The following is a 21,189-nucleotide window of genomic DNA, read 5'->3' as shown; positions in this document are numbered from 1 at the left end:
AGGAAGGCTGCTGTAGGGATTGCACGGGGTCTGCTCAGGGTCAAACTGTGCTGCCACCTCAAAATGGGTCCCTCTTACAACAAACAGGCAGGGACGCCCAGGGGGGAGGGGCTTCTACCACCACCATGTCCCCTCACCCCAGTATCCTTTTCCCTAGAAAAGTCAATAGTTCCTGCCGTATGGGGACAGGCAGAAAGGTGCATAGGCAGGGACACCATTTGGGCACTGGGTTAAATCTGCCCAACGGTGATCTCACACTGTTAGGCAGGATTAGGCCCCTCTCTCTGGTATCCCATATTGAGAAAATATGTGTGAGCATGTGCATTCAAATTTCATAGCTGGGGGGAGATCTGGAGCTGGGTCTCCCCAATCCTCATCCGATGCCCTAAAGCCCTCCACCACATTCACTCCACAGAAGTCCATGGGGGCCACAAAGTAAGGAGCTGGCCCCAGTCCATGTAGCTTCGGCCTCGGCTCCCCTTGGTTATGCTAGACAGGCTTTCCGAATCTGGTGGCCTCTAGAACAGGGGTGGGGAACCCCGAGGGCCAAATCCCATTCTGGAGAAGCTGTCGAGGGCTGCATTCCAGTGATGGGTGGGGCCAAAGATGGAAGGGGCGGGGCCAAAGACATACAAATTATGTCAGCATGATTTAGCTTCAAGCTCTTCCTGCCATGATTATACCAGCCTCAGGAGAGGCATTTCAATCTTTTAGAATGGGGGGAAACTGCACAAAAGTCGGGAAACACCAAACGATTGGTGGCTGGGGGGAAAGGGGCCAGGGCCAGGGGGTGTGGCTCACTGGGGAATCTCGGAGGGCCAAATTAGGCCCTCAGGAGGGCTGGATTGGGCCCCCAAGCCCAGAGTTTCCTCACCCCTGCTCTAGATGTTTTGGACTACAACTCCCAGGATTCCTGACTATTGGCCATGCTGCTGGCAGCACCAGCTCCAGGTTTCAGAGGGCCCTTGGCAAGGCCCCCTCAGTGGGGGAGGGGCCTCCGCGAATCTCCCTTCTTGCCAGCCTTGTCACCCGCTGCTGCTCTTCCTCGTCCTCGCCACCAGCTTCGTACTTGCCAGGCAAACGGCCACTGAACAAGTGGGCAGTTGCATCGTCCCTCTACTGCTTCTCCACGCCACCGTTGCCTGGGCTAGAGCACGAGGGGGTGGGGATGATGGGATCTGTAGCCCAACCCATCTGAAGGGCACCAGGTGGGGGGAGAAGGGAGGAATGAAGTTCTCTCCGCACTTGCCACTGATGGTGCTGGAGGCAGCAAAGGGGACGGAAGTCATGCAGGGCAAACAGTCTCGGAGCACACTCTCCCCGATCCAAGAGCTGTTCCTCCTACTATTAGTGCTGCTGCTCTGGGCAGACGGGATTGTGCGTATCGCTGCTTCTCAAAACATTTGCAAAAATGGTCGCACGGTCCGTTTGGAACAGAACGTATGAACCGAGCAAATTCATGGGAGAAATAAAGCATGTGCTCATTTGCAGGACCGTCCTGCATTTTGGTCGCAGCACCCAGGTTTTCTTCATGCTAATGAAGCACCCCACACCCATATCTTGGTGCTCACCTGGAAGGGTTCTGTCACCCCCACCATACAGCTGTAGTTGTTGCTGTAGTAACCCAGGATGTATTCACCTTTCCCTTTGGGCAGAGACTCCTCCGGAAACATTAGCTAAAATTTTGAAAGGAAAGAGAGGCAGTAGATTTAAGTTAAGGGTTTCCTGGAGGGCATCCACTCAACCTTTTACCCCACAAATGGTTACTGGGCCTTTTATTCAAAAAAGCCTTCCCTCAGACTGGTGCCCTGCAGATGTGTGGAACTACAACTACCATCATGCTTGCTGTGGATGATGGGGTTGTAGTCTAAGTGTTGTGCCTTTAGCTACAGTTTTAACTACTGCTGTTATTTTACTTGTTAGATCTTAATTGTTGTTTTAATTATTTTTTTGTCTTGAATAAATGAAATGAATTTAAGTGAACATTGCTTTTAGGTGTTCGATTATGTATTTTGAATTGCTGTAATCCAGCAAGTTTATAGCCCTGAAAGTGGGCTATAAATCTATTCAATAAATACATAATACACTTTTTAAAATGCTTACACAGGGCACCAGGTTGGGGATGACTGTTACATATTGTTCGGGGATGTGTCTTCCGTCATGGCACACAGTAGTGAAAGCAGCACCCACCTGACAACCCAGGGAGATGATTCCATAGAGGCACACGCCCATAGTTTTTTTATTTGAACTTAGTGTATTGCACTTAGACTGAGGAGACCTGGGTTCAGATCCCTGATCTGCCACACAGCTCACTGAATGACCTTGGGCTCGTCGTCATCTCGGCCTCGCCCACCTCACAGGGCTGTCATGAGACTGCAATGGGATGATCCCACTTGTATGCCATTGCTTTCTTCTTGAGATCTGTTTCTTCTATAGTTCTGATTTTTAAACTGTACAGATTTTTTACAGAACGTGCGTATTTTATGAACATTGGGAACCACTTTGGGTTCAAATATAAAGCAATAAAATATGGGATTTAATCATAAGCTATTTATCTAGCCAGCTGCTCTTGGAAATGGGATGTTGAACTAGATAGACCCCTGCTCTGTTCCAGCAGGGCAGTTCTGATATTCTTACACCAGCATTACATGTGTGTGTTTGTGTGTATATATATATATACACACAAACACACAGGGTTTCACTGGCTGACTACTGAGAGCAGAATTTTAGTCAAGGCACCAAGTATCAAAAAACTCTGAAATAGGGCCCTTTGCACTTTTCTCCCTCAAAATAGGAGGCTCAAAGGTTACTGCTCAATGGTTTTCTTCCAGGCCATCCAGAGAGCTGAGATGTCGAATGCATATCCCAAAAAACACCAACAACTAGAAAAGTCCAAAATGAGGCCCAACTACTCCTGTAATGGTGAAAACGTGGGGCAAAACGTGCTGGATGTGCAAAGAGAGAATGTTACTCTTTGCACATCCAGCAAAGCAAGCTGGATGTGTGGCGGAAAAGTGGGCTGCTGGGGGTGGGGTGGTCCCTTCGGGCTTGGCTTTGGGGGAAGGGGCACTTCCAGTTACAGCCGGGAACACCCATTTGTAGTGGAAGAATTGAAGCGTCGTTTGCTGGCATTCTTTGAAGTCTTGTGTTCCCCTACCTGGTAAATGTTGCTTTCGGTGTCTTCCTGCTTTGCCCATACATAGGCAACATAGTCTTTGTAGTGCCTGAAGCCCACCTGAGGAGGAGAGAGATCAGGGGAAGCATCAGGAAGACAGCATCTTCCAGCAGGGCTTCTTCTCCTTACGCACACATACGCGTGTGCGCGCGTGCACACACACACACACACAGCAGCCCTAATAATTCTGCTTCTTCAGACTACTGCCATTAAGAATAACTTAGGGTTGCTGGCTCTTGAAATACAAACAAAAGGGCTGGATGCGCCCAATTTCGTCTAATCCCGTACGCTAAGCAGGGTGAGCCCTGGTTAGTACTTAGATGGGAGACAGCCTGGGAATCAGGCTTCCTGCATGGAGCAGGGGGTTGGACTCGATGGTCTTGCAGGCCCCTTCCAACCCTATGAGTCTATATGTCTATGTCATCTGGTAGCTGAGCCAATCCCACTTAGCCAAAGGATGGCAGCCACGACCCGGGGGTGGAGCCCGGTGGGTTTCAGGTAGGAATGGGTGAGATTTTCATTTCCATTCCAGATGAGGAGAAGCCATAGCTCAGTGCTAGACCACGAGCTTTGCCCGAAGGTCCCAGGTTCGATCCCCGGCATCTCCAACTAGGGCAAGGAAAGCCATGGCTGCCAGTCAGTGTCAACAATACCGGCCTAGGTGGACCCATAGTTTGGGTATAAGGCAGCTTCCTGTGTTCTCCTGTGGTTTTCATTGTGCAATCGCCCTGCCTCTCTCACAGAATTTTACAGGGGGTCGGACAACGTGAGGCTCCATCACACAGGTGGTGAATTCCACAATTCTTTCCCCATCCAGGATCATAGCAGGACTGGGTCGTTCTCTTTAGATGGCTGTCCCGTCACGTCATTTTTCGTTTCTTTCCTTCTCGCGGGGGCAGTGATGCAGCTCAGAGGCATCGCCACCCTTCCGCAAAAAAGTACTGCACGCACTCAGGGTGTAGCGACAGCTCCTCCTTGGTTCCTGCCCCTTTCCTTCCCTTTCTGCGTTAGTGGTTGATGGGGACTGACACGCAGACAGTCCCCCCACCAATCTCCCTCCCCCCCTCTCTGTTCAGTGTTCTTGACCATCTCTGCCATTTACTCTCTGGGAATGCACAGCAGGAGGGCGTCCCGGCAGGGCGGAAGGCCGGGACGCTGCTCTGCCAACCTGCCGCTCTGTCAACCTTCTGCCTTGTTCAGAGCGCTGCAGGCCAAAAATGGCAAGGACCCAAAGTGATGCAGGCACCGGAAGGCCACACGCCCCACAGCCCATCGTCACCACCTGTATTGGCCCCAGGAGCGTAATCAAGTCACCTGTAGGGTTAGAGGGGCCTAAAGATCCATAATGCTTGCTTAAGTTCATTATGAGTGCAATTCCCTTGCTAGTAAGCCTCTGAGCATGTGAAGATGAGTCAAAGGGCCAATAGCGCAGCCTAGCACATTCCATACAAATGAGCAGAGCATCTAATCAAGATGTGCCTGGGAAGCAATGTCTGTTTATCTTAAAGCTACAGGTGGCTGTGCTGGGAACCAAGCACAGCTAGTCTATACTGGGAATGAACGTTAAGGGGCGCTTGCTGCTGTCATGCTGCCTCACTGCTGACTAGGGATGTATGAAAGTCACTTACCTTTTCACGGAATTGATTCACGGTGGGGGGGGAGGCGCGCTGTCCCTCCCTCTGGAATCCTCGGGGGGTAGGCGATCCGGTCCTCCCCCCCCGGAATCCTGCCTGGCCGGCTCTGCTCCGCGGCGGCTCCACAGAGCAGCCGGCCAGGGCCGTCCGCAGCCGGACTTAAGTATTTACGTAGCCTATCATGGCTGGGCAAAAAAACCACAACAGCGTATACATATGGCGGCTATGGTGGCCGCCATTTGCATTCCATATTTTTTGCCATTTTATCCTACGTAAATATTTACGTAGGCTATTACGGTGAAAAAAAGGGGAACGCAAATATCGTAGTGGGCGCTATTTACGTTCCTTTTTTTTTTGGCCGTAATAGCTTACGTAAATATTTATGTAGGATAAAACAGTGAAAAATAGGGAACACAAATGGCAGCCGCTGTAGCCGCCGCCATTTGCATACACCATTTGTTTTTGGGGGTTTGTTTGGCTTGCCGTGATAGGCTACGTAAATACTTACATAGCCTATCACGGCAAAGACCAGGTGCAAATGGCGGCTGCGGCAGCCGGTTGAAAGACCAGCCGCCGCCACCGCCGCCTGGAACATCGGCCCCAGGTAAGCTTCGTCCCGGGGGGAGTCCATGGGGGGGGCAGGCCATTCCGCCACAGCTTTCAGGGGGCCAAATGCCAGTGCATTCGGCCTCACTGAAATCCATGGCGGAATTCTCCGTCATCCCTACTGCTGACTAGGGATGGGGGAGAAATCCGCCACGGACTCCAATGAGGCAGGATTCTTTGGAATCCAGCCCCCCGGAGTCCGTGGCAGAACAGACTACCCCCACCACCACCACCCGAAATCCCCCTGGGACGGAACCTACCTGGCGGCTGGTCCGGGTCACCGTCTTCGTTTCGCAGCCATCCGCTGCCAGGCTGCGGAACAAAATGGCATCCGGCGTAGGGGACGCCATTTACGTCCTTGCCATTGGCTGTGATTGGCTACGTAAATATTTACGGAGCCAATCACAGCCAATGGCAGGGACGCAAATGGCGTCCCCTACCCATTTGCGTCCCTGCTCTTTGCCATGATAGGCTATGTAAATATTTACGTAGCCAATCACGGCCAATGGCAGGAACGCAAATGGTGTTCCCTACGCCGGACGACATTTGCATCCGCAGACCAGCCGTGGCCGGAAATCTGGCAGCGGCCAGAGCCGGCCGGCGGCTCTGTGGACTCCCCACGGAGCAGAGCCGGCCGGGGAGGATTCCGGGGGGAGGACTGGATTGCCTCCCCCCGCCTGCGGACCCCCCCACGGACCCCAGATAAGGGGATCCGTACATCCCTACTGCTGACATGTATGGTATAAGACCCATTTTACCCCATGGCTCTGGGTTCAGAGAAGTTGTCTGATCCAACCACTGGGTATGCCTGTGTGCTGATTGTACTGAATAAACTACCCCTTGTAAGTAAAGCTGGGTCTGATTTATCACTATCTTGGCACCTTTAACCTAAGAAGTCAAAGCCCATGGCCGGGGCAATACACCACTTTCGCCATCATGACCGCACATCCAACAAGCCAAAACAACCACACACAGCTGCCAAAACATAGCAGTTCATTCGCTCCAAGGGAGAAATACATGGGGAGGTCATGGCGCTCCATTTGCGCATACTTGGGAAAATACCACATTTTTTTCATTTGAAGAAAACATGGGATAGGTGAGCAGAAATGGTGGGATAATTACTGGACAATGATGACATCATGTAACGGACCCTCACAATTCATTGAGTGGCCAATCATGAATGTGCAATAAACTGCAGGTGTAGAGACGCCCATGGACTTCAATTTGTGGCCCTCCTGTGTTTTCCCACCATGGATTCTGGCTTTTTCTCTTGCCAGAAAGCAATCTGTTAAAGAGGAAAAGATGGAATAGCTGCACAAGGCCTTTTGACTGCTAGCACTAGGAACCCTCCATCTGGAAGTACCCAAGACTGGAAGTTTTTTGGGGGGGGGGCGGCAGCTTTGCACATTGCTTTTCTAGCCAATGCCCTGGGAAAGATTCAATGGACTAGATAAAGTATGGCATTTGCTATCACAAGATGTAGTGATGGCCGCCAATTTGGATGGCTTTAAAAGGGGGTTAGACAAATTCCTGGAGGAGAAGGCCATCAATGGCTACCAGTCCTGATGGCTATGTGCTACCCCCAGTACCAGAGGCAGTGAGCCTATGTACACCAGTTGCTGGGGAACATGGGCAGGAGGGTGCTGTTGCACTCCTGTCCTGCTTGTGGGTTTCCTGGTCAACAGCTGGTTGGCAACTGTGTGAACAGAATGCTGGACTAGACAGACCCTTGGTCTGATCCAGAAGGGCTTTTGTAGTGGCAAGAGTGTTGGACTGGGAGATCCGGGTTCTAGTCCCCACTCGGCCATGGAAGCTCACTGGGTGACTTTGGGCCAGTCACACACTCTCAGCCCAACCTACCTCACAGGGTTGTTGTGAGGATAAAATGGAGAGGAGGAGGATAATGTAAGCCGCCTTGAGTTCCTTGCAAGAGGAAAAAAGGCAGTATATAAATGCAATAAATGCAATAATAAATGTTCTTATGTTCCCCTTTGGAGAATGTTCTGAGCCACAACTCAGTGGCAGAGCATCGGCTTTGCATGCAGAAGGTCTCAGGCTCATTCCCCAGCAGCATCTCCAGGTAGAACTAGGAAAGTTCCCTGACTGAAAACCTGGAGGACCACTGACAACATTAGATGGAGCCATGGTCTGACTCGGTATAAGGCAGCTGCCTGTGCACCCCCAAACCTGTTCTTTTCTGGCAATCTTAGCAGCACCAATCTTCCTCCCTGTTGCTTCTGAACTTGCTTGCCGCTTTTTTTCCCCAGCCCTTTCAATGAGGAATAATTTAGACTGTGTGCTCTAGAGGCACACGAGAACAATCCCTTTTTGGAAAGCAGGCAGTGGTGTTATTAACGTAGCACTTCCAGAGTGCTGGCACAGCAGAGCAGCGGAGACACTGATCCAGACGTCCCTGGACTGCTCTCACCTCTGCCAGGACCTGATTTGGTGGCCTTAGGCAAGCTACTTTCTGTTTGCCTCAGCCCTGCATTCTGCAATATAGGTAGTATCCAATGTTAGTCCTACTTAGAGTAGACCCATAGAAATGAATAGGGCTTGGGTTAGTCATGACTAACTCTGGTTCCATTTATTTTATTTTATTTCATCTCTATACTGCCCAATAGCCGAAGCTCTCTGGGCGGTTCACAAAAATTAAAACCAAACAACACACAATAAAATAATTTAAAATATATAGAACATTAAAACCACAATATAACAATACAACCACAATAAAACCTAGCAGCAGTGCAGGAGTTTAAAATCCAAATTTTTAAAACAGCAAAGCTAAAAGTTTAGAAAGCTAAAATGCTAAAATGCCTGGGAAAATAAAAAGGTCTTCACGTGGCGCCGAAAGGAATACAATGTAGATCACATCAATGGATCTAAGAAGGACTTACACTGGATACTACTCATAGGGACAATAATACTGTGCCAGCTTACAGGGCTGCTGTAACAAGATAATGTATGTGAAGCGTTACGTCTGTAGTAATAATAATTGTTATCATTCACCCAAACTACCTTCCATGTTCAGTAACTACAGCAGCCTTTCCCAGCCTGACCCCCTGCAGATGTTTTGGACTACAGCTCCCACTTATTTATGTATTTATGTATTTATGTATTTATGTATTCATTCATTCATTCATTTCATTTCTATAGCGCCCAACAGCTGAAGCTCTTTGGGTGGTTCACAAAAATTACATGATGCATACAACCAAGATTTATTAAATTGCAGATTAAGTGTTTAAAGATTTGTCTGTATTGTTTCTTTATTTCTTATATAACACACATGTGAGGGAATGAATAGGCTGCTCCAACTGCTGTTGAGTATCCTCTCACATAAAAGCGGACTATACGTTCTTTAGCAATCCTGCCATTATCCTTGTATTGCTAATGTGATTTTTCTGAATTATTAGGCTCTCGTTCATCACGTGTCTGCATCCATTTGCAATCGATTTAATAAAAGAATGCCAGCTGGTCTTACAGTATGCGGTGTTTTTACTCGATATTATCGGCATGATGCTTTGAACAGCCAGATAAGTTGTATATCAGCCGTCTACCACCTGGCACCCTCCTGATGTGTTAGACTACAACTCCCATTATCCAAAGCCAGAATGGCCTGGGATAATGGGAGTTGTAGTCCAGTCCATCTACTAGTGAGGTTGTTTATTCAACTAATGCATTTAGGCTGCAATCCTATTGATAATTCCTTGGGAGCAAGTCTCACTGAATTAAATGGGGCTTGCTTCTAAGTAGACATGCATAGGATTGCACTGTTAATCAGTGGGAACAATTTTTTAAAATGTTGAACTGGGAGAGGGAGGGAAATGAGGAATGAAGGGGGAAAAATATAACTAAAGCCAAACGTTATGCTGAAAGTATTTTCAAAGCCAAACTTTTCCTCATTTTGAAGCTCTTTTGCATAAAATGGATATATAAACAGTAGTGTTGCAGCACAATCCTCTATTTTACAATCCTATACTCATGAAGTAAGTCCCATTTTATCCAGTGGGGCTTACTTCCAGGAAGTATACACGATTCCAGCCATTGGGCACAATCCTATGGGACAGATACTCCAGATGAGGCGCCTTAGAAAATGTCAGAAGCCCTGGTACACAGTGCATGGGTGTGCTGGCTGGGGATGATGGGAGTTGTAGTCCAAGACATTTGCAGGGGCCCAGGTTGGTAAAGGCTGAATTATAAAATATCACCTTCCTGACTTCTTTCTGCAGAGACAACTCTGGATCATGGGTGAGCAGAAAGTAGATCTGGCTGATTTCTGAGTGGTTTGTAGGAGATCAGCAAGGATGCTTCACTCCAAATTGCTTGTCGAGAGCAGCAATAAAATGACTCCCCAGTCCCCCACAAAATTAAATTGTTTAAATGATGGAAGCTTGTGGTGAAAACCAGAAGTGGATTTTTGTGTGGGATGACTGTGAGCTCTTCTCAGGTCTGGTACCCAAAACAAAATTCTTGAGCTCAGAATCCTTTAATCCTAGGTGTGTTTAATCCTTCGCACTGGACTCTGGCTGGTGAACCTTGGGGTTCTAGTAAACAAAACAAGTAGATCCGACAAGGCTGAAGTCTGCCCCTGAGCCCTTCCGGACAATGGAGGGCTTGCGTAATAGCTAAAAGAATTACACTCAAAAATTGGAAAGCCAGAGCCCCACCTAAAAAAAGTCAATGGATTTTGGAGTTATTAAATCTGGGTGTCAAAGCTAAAAATAATTTACAGTAGAGGAAACTCTCAGGTTAAATGAGACCCAATCTGACAGCCTTTCAGAAATATTTGTGCAGAACAGAACATTGAGGACTCCCCCACTTTCTTCTTAATAATGCCAGCTGGAAGCAGGGGTCTTTTCCTAGATCAGCCTTCCCCAACCTGGTGCCCTCCATATGAATTGGACTACAACTCCCACAATCCTCAGCCTCCATGGCCATTGCTGGCTGAGGATCGTGGGCGTTACAGTCCAACATATACAGAGGAGACCAGGTTGGAGAAGGCTGTATTAGTTTGTAATATAACTCTCCATATTTTCCAACAGTCTCTACTTGCTAGGAAAAGTCTCTATTTTCTGGCACCTGTCCCTAGCAAATCAACGGCTTTGCCCTTTGGGGCCCTTTGGGAGACGTTCTTTTCTTTTTAAAAATCTGTTAGTTTGAACCCCCATTTTCCAGCGTTCATCACCATCCCCTACACCGGGGTCTCTAACAAAGTATCTCTGGTGGGAAGGGTCCAGGCATGCTTCTGGTTCCCGCACATGCAAAGGCCTGCTGTTGAGGTCTGGGCATGGCAGGCACCTGCCTCCGCTCCAGTCTCCATGCAGGGCCAGCTGGAAGGGAGTTCAGCCGGAGCGGCCGGGGCTTCTAGCCAGCGCTCTTCTGCCCCTCCGCCAGGCTTTAAATGCTGAGCAAAGCAAGCAGTGGTGGCAGCAACGGGACAGCGGAAGTAGCCACTGCAAACGCATCCACTGTAACAGAAGTTAGACAAAGCGGTGAGGAAGAGGAAGCTTCCAGGAAACTTTGTCAAGGAGCTGGCGAGGTAACTAGTGGCGCTAAAGAGGGGAAAATGCATAGAAGCCAAGAAACCATCACATAATTGGGGGAGGGAGCCATGGAAAGGGGTGTGGCCATCTGAGGGACCTGGGAGGGGTCAGATTTGGCCCACGGACCTGAGGTTCCCCACCCCTAATTTAACCATCACAGAAAAAAAAAAATTATTCCAATGGGATTTCTTATGCAGTTTTATTTGAAATAAAGATGAGCTTTGCGAGAAGTAAGCTGATAAGATCGAAGCTGATCTGAGATCCTGTGCAACCCCCCGCTCTTTTTAAGATAACCTGTGCAAAATTTCATGTCACACACCCTTGCCACAGTCCTCTTCCTGCGCAGAAATATGTATATATACAGACTCACAGCTTCCTTAATTTTAGAAGCCACATTCCACTCATCCCTCTTGCTGCTTCAGCACAAACACACTTCTGGGTGTACCACCTTCCACACTTTACTATACCGGGTGCCAGACATTCCTTCAAACCCGCCACCACCACACGATCCCCTTGTGACAATCTGCTCTTACCCGGTAAAGGGCGATCCAGTCCCAGGAGCTGCGGTGATAAGCCGAAGAGATCTTGTACCTGACAACAGCTTGCTCCGTCTTTGTCCACTCATCAGCCACTTGAAGTTCGACCAGGGGCACGTCAGCTCTGGAAGCAAACTGCCAGGCAGACAGGGACAGGGGGAGAAAGGCCACAGCCCGTTATATGACCCAGCCATTGCCGCATTCGGACAACCTAAATTGCTACGCAAGGGAAATAAACTGCTGAAGGCCAAGCTAGCTAGAACAGCTAGGGAGGCATAGCCACCAATGGAGGTTGGTGGCTCCAGTGTTGGGCTTCAATCAGAACTTTAAAGGAGCTATCCACAGTGTGGAAGCTCCTTGGGGAGCTCCTTTAGAGTTCTGACTGAACCACGGGGCGGATTCACTGCCCCACTGATACCGGAGCCACCAGCCTCCACTGGTAGGCATGTTTGTTAATTCATTCATGTTCAAAATGGAGGTGGAGTGTGCGGGGATCAGAATCCTCCCTCCCTTCTCCCTAGCATGGCCTCTCCCAAATCCTGCCAGTTTTCCTCCAGCCTGACTCCGATCCTGGAAGAGAAAGCCTGGGGTGATGGAGTCTCAGTCGGGTGTCGGTGGACGGGGGGCAGTAAGAGTTCTGCTTCCCCACACCTAGCCCCGTGGACATAAAGAAACAGACCCCACCCCCTTCTCTATACATCAACAAGGCTGATCTGAATAAAACATGTCGCTCCCCGCTCCTCTGAGCTTCCCCTGATGTGCCAAGCCACTCGAACATACTCCGGTAGAGATTATCCAGGAGCATGCACCACGGATTGCTTGGAAAGATCACGTGGAATTAAGTCACATGAGGATCTTCCGGGATTCTTTTCTGCTCTGCCTTTAGAAGGATTACAATTCTTCACTCTGTAGTAGGGAGAAGCATTCTGGGAAGGAGCAGAGAGGGACCTATTCTAGGGACTTCCATATGAACCACAGTTCAGCATGAGGGTTGTGTATTCCTCCTTAAAGAAGTCTAGACTCCTATTCCCCCTCACTTTAACTCCTGTCCTAGAGCCACATGATACAGCCCTCCCAAGGCTGTACCATTTTCAGCTTCAGATGGGGGGTTTCATGCTTGAATCCTCCCCTGTGCTAAAGCTAAAGCTAAACCAAAAAGCTTTCCTCCCCACACATGGAAAGCTAACATGTCAGGGAAAAGGATACAATCTTTCCCTGTAAGCTACTAGCTTTCTACACACAGGGATTGACTGACGGACGGATGGATGGATGGATAGTCCCCACATTCTGAAGTGGTACAGTCCCAGGAAGGGTGTCCTATGTGGTCCGTGACCCTGCAAGCTTCACTTACAGCCCCCCAAAGTACAGACACAACTTGGATAATTTCCCACTGGGCTCTGGACACACCTGCACAGCAAAGATGGAGACCACCGGCTTGTGGTCACTCACAGTGTACTCCATGTGGCTGCAATAGCAGAGCTGGGTAACAGCCAGGACACCACAGCTGGACCTCCCAGGATGTGCTGGGATGCCAGAGCCTTTAATCTTCCACAGGATTCGGTCCGTCCAAGCCGGCTTCCGCTTCTTGGCACTGTGAGGCACGCAAGGAAGCAGACCGATTGTCAAGAGGCAGAGACCGTCGAAACGGAGCCAGATCAGCTATTATGCTAAGTGTGCTGTAGAACAGTGTAAGGATTTTCTGGGGCCTTGCAATTGACATCTGGGTTCAATATGGGGTGTGGGGAGTTTAGAGGGTAAGGGGTATGTGATGGTGCTTATAACACTAATGGGGTAACAGTGCAAGTAGGGGAGCAAAATCTACTGTATTAGATGCTTGCTAGATGTCATATATAAATTTATAAGAGAAGTTTTGATAACCTTCCAACTGTCTGTACCCTTATAAGGGAACTAGGTAATGGGTAAGGGGTCATAGAAAAGAACACGTTGTGGTTTGGGATTCCCCTGTCTGGAAATAAAGGGAAGCAAAAGGAGCTGTTGACCACATGAACGCAGAACTGAGTCATGAACAACATGAGTCAGAAATAGGGGAGAGAACATTGGGAAAAGCTTGGCCTTAATGAAGAGAGAGTGACCTATAATGTGACATGGACCAACAGGTGTAAAGATTTTAGAATATGTAATAAGGAGGTCACCAAGTCTGGAAGAGAATTTAAGTCCATGCATAATGGGACTGGTGGCATCTTTCTCCTGGGTTCAGGGCCTCCATGGAGGGTCCTGTACTGTAAGAAAGTTCCAGATCTTTGCCAGAAAAAGGAGGATCCCCTTGCTGGTAAAGTACAGGTGTGAGTGGTAGCCATGCAACCGTAGGATGTGTGCGTATGCCTTATCTTTGCTTGGCTAGGTGAAGAGTTTGTGTGTTTGTTAAATTTTCTTTATCTTTCTTTAATAAATGCATTTACCTTATGTCCTTGTTCTAGTCCTTATTTGCAGAATTTAAGTAAATCTGAGTAAATGTGAACACTCTATCTCAGTCTCCAAAGGAACCGCACCTACAACATCAGGGCCAAGGGCAGGCTGTTTAAAGTAAGTATGCCTAGGTATCCAGTACCAGGGACCCTGAAATTTTAGCCCCCAGATTTTCCTTTACAACAGAGTCACCCTGACGTCTAAAGTGTGAAGTGACCCCTGAACTTACAGCTGGGACACTTCATTCTTACATCTGAAAGCATTTACTTTTAGAGCGTACAATCATCATAAGAAGTACCCTCAGTACAGTCTGCCGCCAATGTTTCTGTGAGAGTTGCTGTCCTGGGTGTACCTGCTGATGGGATGAAGGCAAACTCAGAACAGTGACTCATTCAGAGATGACTGCACAGCCTCATCAAAAGGCCAAAAGTGACTGAATGATCCAATCTCATCCTATGTAGAATACATATCAGGATTAGCCAACACCCAGCGGAGGCTGACTGGACAGAGGCAAGACCAAATGAGTGGATCATACAGAAACTTCTCTGTGGTTGAGTAAGTTGAGTTCACAGAAGCCTTTCATGAGTTGAATCATTTGTTCTTCCTGCAGCACTCTACCTGTTCTCTTTCAGCCTCTGACTGTGCCCACTGTTTGGGGATCACTGTCACAGGGCCAAGTCTAGGTACCAGTTCTTCACAGGGGTGCTTTCTCTCTGCAGAGCGTAAGTGGAAATGGGAAGGAAACCAGGGCAGCAGAACCAGGGCAATGCTTGGGGGATGGGAGTCAGGCATGGGGCTGGAGGACAGGTGCTCTCCATCAGCCCCACCTCTGTTTCTGCCCAGGTTCCACAGTCTTTGCCATCTTGACCTGGAGGAGACAGCTGGAGACCCCTGGGATATTCACAGGTATGCATAACTGTTTCACCATCATCTTCATTCAATGTCTATTGACACATGTGTTCATGGCTGTGCATCCATAACACCACCACTAGATACAAAGCGTGTGGTGACCCAGGGAGATGGGATTTTTCAGCAGTGGCATCCCAGTAATGGAACGCCCCCTCCCCCCCGGAAGTATGTCCAGTGCTTACTCGGTTACCTTTTAGGCCCTAGGCAAAAATGCCCCTCTTCTATCAGGCTTCTCAAATGATCACTTAGACTCTTCTTTAAACAGTGGTAGTTTTATCGTGTAGTTTGCTCTGTCATTTTAAAGTATCTTGAGTACTTGTTGTTTTTCATTTGAAAACAAACTGCATTGCATTTCACCCAGGGATATATACATTATGATGGAGGGTATATAAATGTTCTAAATAAATCGAGTCATGCCTGCGCACAACCGAGAGCTAGGGGTGGGCAAACGAGCACTGTTCGAGATTGCCAGAATTCTCCGAACACCGTCTCGCCGCTCGCCTCATGCCTGATTCCTGTTCTCGATCGCTGCTTGCTCTGCGCAAACGGGAAACTTGTGCAAATCAAGCAGCAATCGAACAGGAGATTTGCATAAATCTCCCCAAACTTGTGCAGATCTCCCCATATTTGCACAAAAATCCTCCATAGACTAAAGGCGGGGCTGATTCAATCTATTAAAGAAATTTGCACAAATTAGGAAATTTGCACAATTGAACTAGGAATTGGGAATGAGACTAATGTGAGCACGTGTTCAACAATTTGAGAATACTTTCAGCGGACGCATGCGCACGCTCATGTTTGGAGCTTTGAATGGGGTCTGCTTGCATGTTTTGTGAGCAAAAATGAAATTCTCGTATATCCATACCCACTCTGGTAACAAGGGCCAATTTATTCCATGGGATCCGCCCCCCCCCTCACCTGTTGGACTACCCCACCCTCCCATCCGGTTCTCTCCATACCTGGTGTCATACATGTTGGTTCCCACATCGAACTTGAAGGTCGGGGGGAAGTTCAGGGACCCCTCTTGGAAACCTTTCAGGATGGGCCATGTGCTCTTAGCAATGTTCAGCTGCGTAAGAGGGGGAACAGGAGAGGGAGCATCAGGACATGGTCACAGGGGAGGGACCCCTCCCGGTACATTACTTAGGAGCGTGGCGATGGGGACTGTCACGAGGAGTGGATGTACTTCAGATTTACCACTACACCATGGGCGGATGCAGGCTAAAGGCATGCTGGCTGGAAGAGAGGCACGGGTCCATCAAAAGTGCTATGACTAAGGCTGCCCCCTACTCCACACATGTGTGTACGCATGGCCCTCACCTGGTCCTTCTCCCAGAGCTGGTGGAGGATGCTGTTGTCAATGGCGTACTTCACAAAGCGGATGTCCAGGCTCTCGATACGGAAGTTGAGATCCCCAAACCAAAAGACAAGGCTAGCAGGGAGACAAGGTGGACATGGGTGAGAACAAGGCACACAGAGCCACGCTAGAGATGCAGCAGCCTGGCGGTTTGCAGCGCTGCGGTTGTAGTAGTGGGGGATAGTGGGAAAACCACATGTTTCCGGGAAAAAGCATGGCACTTCCCATAAGCGCTTTATATTTCTGTAAAACACAACTGAACATTGTGCAGCTAACAATACTGAACAAGAAGGGAACGTAAGGAAGTACCACCATCTCATCTGTGGAGTCTGTTAAAATGGAAGACCTGGAATGCCAGCCAGGCCACCTTATTATTATGGTGAAGTTTGAAGTGCGAATATTCCAGTACTATAGCAAGGCCTTGTTCACACACTCGCCATCGTTTTTTAATTATATGTTGTTTGTGTATATTGTTTCTGTGCTTTTATGTAAATGGCTTTTAAACTTTGTATATTGTATTTTAATGTTTTAACTGTGTAAACTGCCCAGAGAGCTTTGGCTATGGGGCAGCATAGAAATGTTAATAATAATAATAATAATAATACGAAGAAGAAGAAGAAGGAGGAGGAGGAGGAGGATTAATTTTTGAGATAGGGCCCAAACATAATGGCTGCTGTTTTCAAAATGGCGGCCATATATGGCAATTATATAGAAAATGGCCGTAAATAAAACTTTGAATGTTTTTATTGATTTATTAGCTTATTTATTTAAAAAAGTATGTATGTTACAATTAAACATTAATCAGTGTAAATAAGTAATATAATTTTCATTCAACATTGTTAATAAATCATCAGGGACATCTTATTGGTTTGTGGAGTAAATAGGTTTCATTGTATTGGCTGTGAACTACATGTTTTCTTTACTTTTCAAACACATCATCATCATTTTCACAGTTCCATGAATTAGTCATTTTATCCACCGCGCTATAGAAGGGATGAGTGAAAATTTCATTACAGTCCATTTTTTACAAAAATTTGCCAACATTCACAAGTTTCTTCCTATTCATGACAAAAAGAATTTGAGAGTAAAAAAAAATTCAGTGTGGGAGAAACTGAAACAGACAGACTTGTCCATCCCAGCCCAGGCCTTTGAGTGTTTAGCTCTTAAAAGTCTGGGTTCAAATCTCCATGTATTCGACCATGTCAATGCTTTTAGGCTTGCCACCTCTTTTTTTCCTGACAGGCAACTGTTATATGGCAGACATGTACAACATGGTTCCCTTCATGCTGGGAGTAGCTGTATCTGTTGAATTTGGCTGGTGCAGATGGGTGAGGATTTGATTTCCCTTTTTCATAAGAATCTACCAAAGCTTGTAAAAGTTCTTCATATCTGGGAGAAAAAGAACGTGAGATTTCAACGATTTGATTGGTAGGAGAAAGTGAAATTGACAGATTCATCCATCCTTAAATTGCAGGACATCCCTAATTTGCACAAGGTCAGAGGCGAAGAAAGAGGATGAGACCAATTCATGGAGGAGGAGGAGGAGGAGGGGTCCGTCAAGGGCTATTAGTCAAAATAGCCAAAGGGAACTGCCATGTGCAGTGCAGTGTACCAGACGTTGAGGACATACAACAGCAGAGCACCCTTGCCCTCACCCTCTACTTGTAGGCTTTCAGGAACCTCTCACTGGCCTGATGAATCCTTGGTCTGATCCAGCAGGGCTGCTCTGGTGGAATTTAGGTCAGAAGTGGGGAACCTCTTGCAGCCCCAGGGCTGAATTCAATTTCAGAAAAGCTCTCGGGGGCCACATTCCAAGGATGGGCGGGGCCAAAGGCAGAAGGGGTGGGGCCAAAAACCCAGAAAAAAACTATTTTTACATAAAGCTCTTCCTGCCTGTAACTTAGGAGAGGCATTTCAACCTTTAGAAAAAACTGCACAAACGACAGGAAATCACCAAATGATGGGCAGTCAGGGAAAGGGGTGGGGCCCGGGGAAAGAGGCGTGGCCATATGGGGAACCCCGGCAGGCAAAACTGGGACCCCACTAGGGCCCCCTTGCCTGACGTTCCCCAGCCCTGATCTAAAGTCTCTGGGATGAAGGATTAGATTTACAATGGCCGGGGGCTGGAGGACAGATGTACAGAGGTGGTCTGAGGAAGAAAAACCATATGGCAGCATTCTCCATGCCATCAATTTCTGATGAAAATAATAAGAATAACAATATTTATTTATTAGTTATTAGTTATTAATTCATTTTTCATTTGTTGTTGTTGTTGTTGTTCAGTCGTTGTTCAATATTAATTATTCGCTGCCCTGATGGAGTGTCAGGTGATACCAGAGAAGCAGGTCAGATTTTGCAGGCCGGTGATCCAAGGACGTTTTTCCTTCCGAGGCCTCCCTGAGGAGGGATTGGAAGGCAGAAAAGGAAATGGCTGGAGGAAAACAGAAAGGATATCATGTGTGCGGCCGACACTGGCTACACGGCGCAGAGGTGAGGGACAAGCCACGTGCGAAGGTCAGCTTACGGGGCACCAGCCAGAGGTCAGCTTTGGCTGGTGCAGTCCACACAGACACACACTCCCACGGCTGGGAAGCGATCACGGAGCAGAAGGCCTCGCCAAACCACGCTGCACGCTGCGGGAGGGCAGCTGCAGAGGCCTTGCAGGGAACGGCGGCTGAGCCATGATTCTGAGGGGAAATGTAGGTCAGCACAGTGCCGGTGGCAATCCTGGCCGGCGTCCAGCCTGCTCCGCCGCTGCTGAGCGGATCAGGTGCCGCCTGGCGCAGCAGCTCTGGCTGTCAGTAGCTGGAGCCGCCTGCTACAGAGGCTCCAACTTCAAAAGGGTCAGGTGTCGCTGCACACCGTGGGCGCACATGCAGGCCCACGCACACATTTCCACCAGCAGGCACCTGCCCAAAGCAGACGGCAAACCCAGCGTGGGCAGATGGCCGGGGGTGGGGAGATCGCACAGCGCACTGCTGCCCTTCCTGCAAGTCTCTCTTCTTTTTTTACGTCACAAAGCAACAGTTTTGCACGAGCAACATCTCATCAGATCCGGGATTCTGCTTTGGGATGGCTGCCGTTTTCCCTCCCGCTCCGTCACACCCGTAAATACAGCGGATGTCTTTCTTTAACAAAAGGCACCACAGCCTTCTAATAAACAATGGGATGGAGTGGGGGGAAAGAACTATGGCTTGGCAATAAAAGAGGGCATCCGTTGCATGCAAAAGGGGGCCATCCCTGGCATCTCCAGTCAAAAGGATCCCAGTGGGAAAGACCACCCCCCACCACACATAATTGCACGTATCTGTCCCCTGCGCTCTGTCTCTGTCTCTCTGTTTAATTGGAAAGTAGCTCCAGAAAACAGCATGACTGGGAATAGAAATGTGGTGGCAGCAGAGGGGGCATTGAGGGGTGCAGGATGGGAAGCTTTTACCCTGTCCCTACTTCTGATTTGCACAGGCAAGATTGGACCCTGTATCATTTCCCCACACTGGAGACTCTGTATCTTTTTCTCCATGGGGGGAATAGCAGCTTAGGGGTAATTCTGAACAGACACCTGGCAGGAAAGTAAAGAATGAAGCAGTCTAACCATCCGCCCTTCTGTCACTTCATCATATAATGGTTCCCTTTGGGGTGAATGGGTTCCTGAGATTTGAACGGAGGAAAGTTACCAAATGGAATGTGCAGGTTTACCAGAAGGAGGCAGCTGAAGACTTGGGGAATCAAATGTGTGCACATGTGCAAAGCTGAGTGTGGAACTACCAAACTGACTGTGGAACGTAAACAACAGAGATGTGGGTAATTAACTGAGCTGCGGGGGAAACACTGGATAGTAGATAGCCAATAAGATAAGACAATAAGATAAGTGCTGGAGAAGACTCTTACGAGTCCCCTGGACTGCAAGGAGGTCCAATCAGTCCATCCTAAAGGAAATCAACCCTGAGTGCTCATTGGAAGGACAGATACTGAAGCTGAAGCTCCAATATTTTGGCCACCTAATGCGAAGAGAAAACTCCCTGGAAAAGACCCTGATGCTGGGAAAGACTGAAGGCAAAAGGAGAAGGGGACGGCAGAGGATGAGATGGCTAGATAGCATCACTGATGCAATGAACATGGACTTGAGCACGCTCCGGGAGAGAGCGCAGGACAGGAAGGCCTGGCGTGCTATGGTCCATGGGGTCACGAAGAGTTGGACACGACTGAACGACTGAACAAATAAGATAGCCCCAAGCTTAATAATTCAGAAATGTTGCTAACAGGTGGAATGACAGTTGTACACATTTCCGAGGGGAAGGTGATGCCCTTCAACATCAGAAAAAGGAGTTCCCAAAAGAAACAAGAAGAGCAAAACTAATGTACAACCCAAGCACGTAGTCAGAAAACATGTTTTCCCACATCATACAAAAGACCTGAGGAAAGAGTATTTAAGGATAATATCCTATGCATGTTAAGACAGCGAAAAGTCCTACAACTGAGTGCTGGGAATTGTCTGTCTAAACATGCATAGGATTGCGCCCTAGGATACACCAAGATCAGCAGAACTCTGAGGAAGACGTGAACACCAGAGAAGCAGGCAGCATCCTAGCATGCCTCCCGCTTCCGAGTATAGGGCCTGGGTTGGCCACATTCACCAACTATCTGAGTGAACGTGACAAGTGTGAATGGATTGAAACTAATTGTGTTTTATCTCAATAAAGGTGTTCAAAAATTGCATTCAGGTTTTTTTGAGTCTCAATCTGTATCTCACCCCACAATCCCAGCAATTTGTAACACTTCCCTCTTAGCAGCCGCCTCCAAGTCTGCTTTTCAGTTCCATTTTTATTTTTTCAGCCATCAGGAAAAAACCACAGAACTCTGTCCAATGCGTAATTTGGCTCTGGATGAGAAAAATGCCGGGTTAGGTTAGGTGGCCCAGTTGGGTCCAGCTCAGTATAAAAAGCAAGCTGCCTTATCTTCCTCCGTTCCTAATCTCTCCATCACAGGAAAGCAGCAGCACGGA

The 21,189-nt window shown here is 48.2% G+C and overlaps 1 protein-coding gene across 1 annotated transcript in view; it reads right to left on the bottom strand.

Annotated features, from left to right (window-relative positions):
- The window catches only part of INPP5J (inositol polyphosphate-5-phosphatase J), a 66,524-nt gene that overhangs the window by 4,464 nt on the left and 40,871 nt on the right, over positions 1 to 21,189 (bottom strand). The window contains exons 7-12 of the mRNA XM_084819540.1: positions 16,151 to 16,262; positions 15,790 to 15,899; positions 12,902 to 13,085; positions 11,492 to 11,629; positions 3,158 to 3,235; positions 1,572 to 1,676 (exon numbers count right to left, since the gene is read on the bottom strand). Of these exons, the coding sequence (XP_084675666.1) occupies positions 1,572 to 1,676; positions 3,158 to 3,235; positions 11,492 to 11,629; positions 12,902 to 13,085; positions 15,790 to 15,899; positions 16,151 to 16,262 (727 nt within the window). The remainder of the gene's footprint in view (positions 1 to 1,571; positions 1,677 to 3,157; positions 3,236 to 11,491; positions 11,630 to 12,901; positions 13,086 to 15,789; positions 15,900 to 16,150; positions 16,263 to 21,189) is intronic.

The sequence above is a fragment of the Heloderma suspectum genome, chromosome 13 (genome assembly GCF_057233095.1).
Source record: "Heloderma suspectum isolate Gila_16-S chromosome 13, 16-S_ref, whole genome shotgun sequence".
Classification (NCBI taxonomy): domain Eukaryota; kingdom Metazoa; phylum Chordata; class Lepidosauria; order Squamata; family Helodermatidae; genus Heloderma; species Heloderma suspectum.
The sequence above is the reverse complement of the archived record's forward strand: the minus strand, read 5'-3'. Positions and strand labels throughout refer to the sequence as shown.